At 46.7% G+C, this 3589-nt stretch overlaps 1 gene segment (V, D, J or C); it reads right to left on the reverse strand.

Moving 5' to 3' along the window:
• Positions 1-603: 603 nt before the first annotated feature.
• Positions 604-3361, reverse strand: LOC101126025 (immunoglobulin heavy variable 3-43D-like). The segment is given in 2 exon segments: positions 604-3206; positions 3310-3361. Coding segments are annotated over 2 exon segments (363 nt in total).
• Between the last annotated feature and the right edge of the window lie 228 nt (positions 3362-3589).

Below are 3589 nucleotides of genomic sequence, written 5' to 3' on the forward strand. Positions count from 1 at the left end.
AGGGAGCTAAAGCGGTTAAGAACCAGGAAGCAGAGCAAGGGATCTGGGCATTCCTTAAAGTAGGTTCAGAAATAAGCTGTCAAATGCCTCTAGCCTGGGCTTCCATGCATATGTCAAAGATAAATTCTAGGCATGTTTCCCATCTGACAAATACCACAGTGTGAGGAAGGAGATGGCGGCGTTGCTAGGAGAGAACACTCTGGATGTGGCAGCAGCCCGTCCTTGTCCACACATGGCCCTGCCTGTCCTTTATCATCACAGCTTGGAGGTTCTCATCCTTGTCCTGTGGTGGAAAAAAAACACCCTGTTCTTGGAATCCTAAGGAGATCTCCAGACACATGTGGGTGGTAAAGTCTACCATAAATCTGGCATTTCCAAACAAGTCCTCTATCTACCTTTCATCAATGTGCTCATGAAGCTTCAGGTTAAGTGAAATATGTCAGTCACTAAATAGTAAAAACAAATCGCCAATTTACCAATGTTGGGATGATTCCTGGGTTTCAGAAGCAAAGAACTGGACAGAGAAGCAAAACTGTTTGTGCTCAGGACTTCTGGACACCACACATGGAAACTGAAATTCACACATACACACACAGTAAAATGGATAATCGCACTTATTTTATTTTTTGAGGTTCCTTGAGCAATTAGGGAAGCACTAAAGGTAGATTTATTAAAGAAAAAATATCAAGTAAAGACACTTGTTCCAGCACAGTAAGGAAGACTTTATCCAGGGTCCTCATAGTAGGTGTTGGGATCAGGGCAATGGTGTTTTGCAGTGAGGAGAGAGATTCAGCTGAACTCCAAATGCAGAATGGAAACATGGGGATTTAAAGCCAAGCAGCAGGGTGGGGTCCGGAAGATGGAAAATTACTGAGAGGAAACATCAGGGGCGCAGCCAATCCTGCTTAAACCAACCTGTCAGAATTCTTGATGTTGGGCCAGGGTGATTAGACGTCACCGAGGTATGGTGAAGGGCAAGGAAACTGATCAGATACCCAGGAAAATCAGACATGGAGGATGGGGAAATCTGGCTAAACCAACACACCAGAATTCCAGGTAAAACTGAATTTCACATGAAGTGCAGAGAGAGGGGCTGATGAGAAGTTTTAGGAGCCTCCTAACTTCTGTTGAAGCAAATGAGCTTCATCAGTTTGGGATCCATAAATGGTAGCACTTTCTGCTAACCAAACTCACAACTAAGTGAAATGAGAAAAATTTGTCACAAAAATGTACATTCAACCATTTCCTGAATTTCTGGAGATTCTGAGTGGCAGAATGAGCTGAGGTGTGATAGATCAATGGGTGTCCTAATTCTGAACCCACAATTAGTTCTAAGGAGTGTTCACTGACAAAAGAACAGCTCAAGGTTCCCACATGTACAAACACCTGACTCCATGAATCTGCAGCTGGGGGTCTCTGCAGGCTCTGAGGTTCAGAGGACAGATCCCACCTCAGATTCAGCCTCAGGTAATTATCTGCTCTTCCTGTGGGGAGGAGAGGAACAGTGTAGAAGGAGGGTCAGCTGTACTCTATTTAGGAGCTCTGTACATGGAGGAAAACAATGAAAGTAGGGATCACACATCCTCAACACACATCACAATTCCACATGAGAAAGGCAATTCTGTGCCAGGACATTCTGCAGAATCAAGGAATAAAGCAATTGGGGCAAATGTAGGAATCACCATTGTTTACAGACTGCATGTTTGTTTCTATGTCATCCACAGAAATGAAGTAAAAGTGTATGTTCTGTATAGAACCCACAGTCTCTGGGCCCTGAGTCAGCACCTCCCTCCGTCCACCTGCAGGGAGCACAATGCACCTGACCCAGGCACCCAGGGCTGCTCTCTATGTTCCATGCCATGGCTGGTGCTGGAGCCACGTCCTGTGCTCCACTCTCAGGAGACAAACAAGTTCTGCGCTGATCTGAGCAGAGCCACTGCTGGGAGTCACTGGGTCCCCGATGGGAAACCGTGACACGACTCTGATTCAGTGACCTTGCTGGACCTTCATAGAACAACACAGAAGTTTAGGAAAGTTCCACCCAGTCCTCCTCCCTTTCTCCTTCACTCAGGGACCGACTTCCCTCACATGCATTCAGCTACCCCAGACCCCTTCCACCACCTCTGCATTTCCTCTCAGAAGAGTGGACAGGGAAACTGTACACGAAGGAAACTGTACACGAAGCTAATCCAGTCACAGTTTGCTTCTCCGAAGACCAACACTAACACACATATTTTGGCAAAGCTGTTTATAATACCAGCCAGATTCTATTGATAAATATAAAATATGAACCAACCATGGAAATCATGTTTTATGTGTCTCCTTGGCTAGACCATAGTCTCAACTATTAAATCAGACACTATTCTAGGTGTTGCTCTGATGGTTTCATACAAGTGTTATTCAAGCCTGCTATCAAGTTTCTCGAGCTAGGAAGATAGTGCTAGTTAACCTTGGTGTGTCTGATTTAATTCTAGCAGAACAAAAGACAACAAAAATTTCCTGGTGGATGGCAGGTGCGCCTCTTTCCAAAAATTCCAGCCTGCCCTTCCTGATGGCCAGCCCTAGACATGCCTAGACAGAAGACACAATTGCTGTCACCAAGAAATCCCACACACTGGAGTGTCCACAATCAGCTCCCCCAAAGTCACAGGTGAGGAAGGTGACACAGGCAGTTTCAGCAGATCCCGATCACAGATCTAGACAGGGTTCCTGGGGAAACTGTTAGATGGAGAAATTGCGAAGACTCTGAAAGGAAACCAGCTCTTAACCTTCCTGAACAACCTGTCCCAGAGTTAACCCTATGCTCAGTGTGTCTTGAGCGGCCTCTGCAGCAGGCCCCTCCTGTCTTCCTGCAGGGAGGTTTTTGTCTGGGCTCTCACTGACTTCCCCTCACTGTGTATCTTTTGCACAGTAATACAAGGCGGTGTCCTCAGCTCTCAGACTGTTCATTTGCAGATACAGGGAGATTTTGCTGTTGTCTCTGGAGATGGTGAATCGGCCCTTCACAGAATCTGCATAGTATGTGCTACCACCACCCCAACTAATACGAGAGACCCACTCCAGACCCTTCCCTGGAGCTTGACAGACCCAGTGCATGGCATAATCATCAAAGGTGAATCCAGACGCTGCACAGGAGAGTCTCAGGGACCTCCCAGGCTGTACCACGCCTCCCCCAGACTCCACCAGCTGCACTTCACACTGGACACCTGCAAACACAGAGACACCCTGGTCAGAAAGTGCCACACAAATCCACTGTTTCTCTCACTCATGTTCACTCACACTCAACATCTCTATTTATCCATGAATCACCTTTTAAAATAGCAACAAGGAAAACCCAGCTCAGTCCAAACTCCATGGTGAGTTCTCTGTGTTCAGTGCTGATCACCGAATGGAAACACCTGGGAATGTCAGGGCTGGGGCTCCTCTCCCAGAGCTGCAGGGTCAGGGCTGGGCTGGTTTTCATCAGCAGAGGGAGGACCCTATTTGCATGTCTCCTACTACATAATGAGTTCTGTAAGGGATGCCTCAGAGTGGGCTGTGTCCAAGAGTGGATGTGGGTGATTATACTTCATAAGTAATTAATTCTCAT

Source organism: Gorilla gorilla, chromosome 15 (genome assembly GCF_029281585.2).
Source record: "Gorilla gorilla gorilla isolate KB3781 chromosome 15, NHGRI_mGorGor1-v2.1_pri, whole genome shotgun sequence".
NCBI classification, from domain to species: Eukaryota; Metazoa; Chordata; class Mammalia; order Primates; family Hominidae; genus Gorilla; species Gorilla gorilla.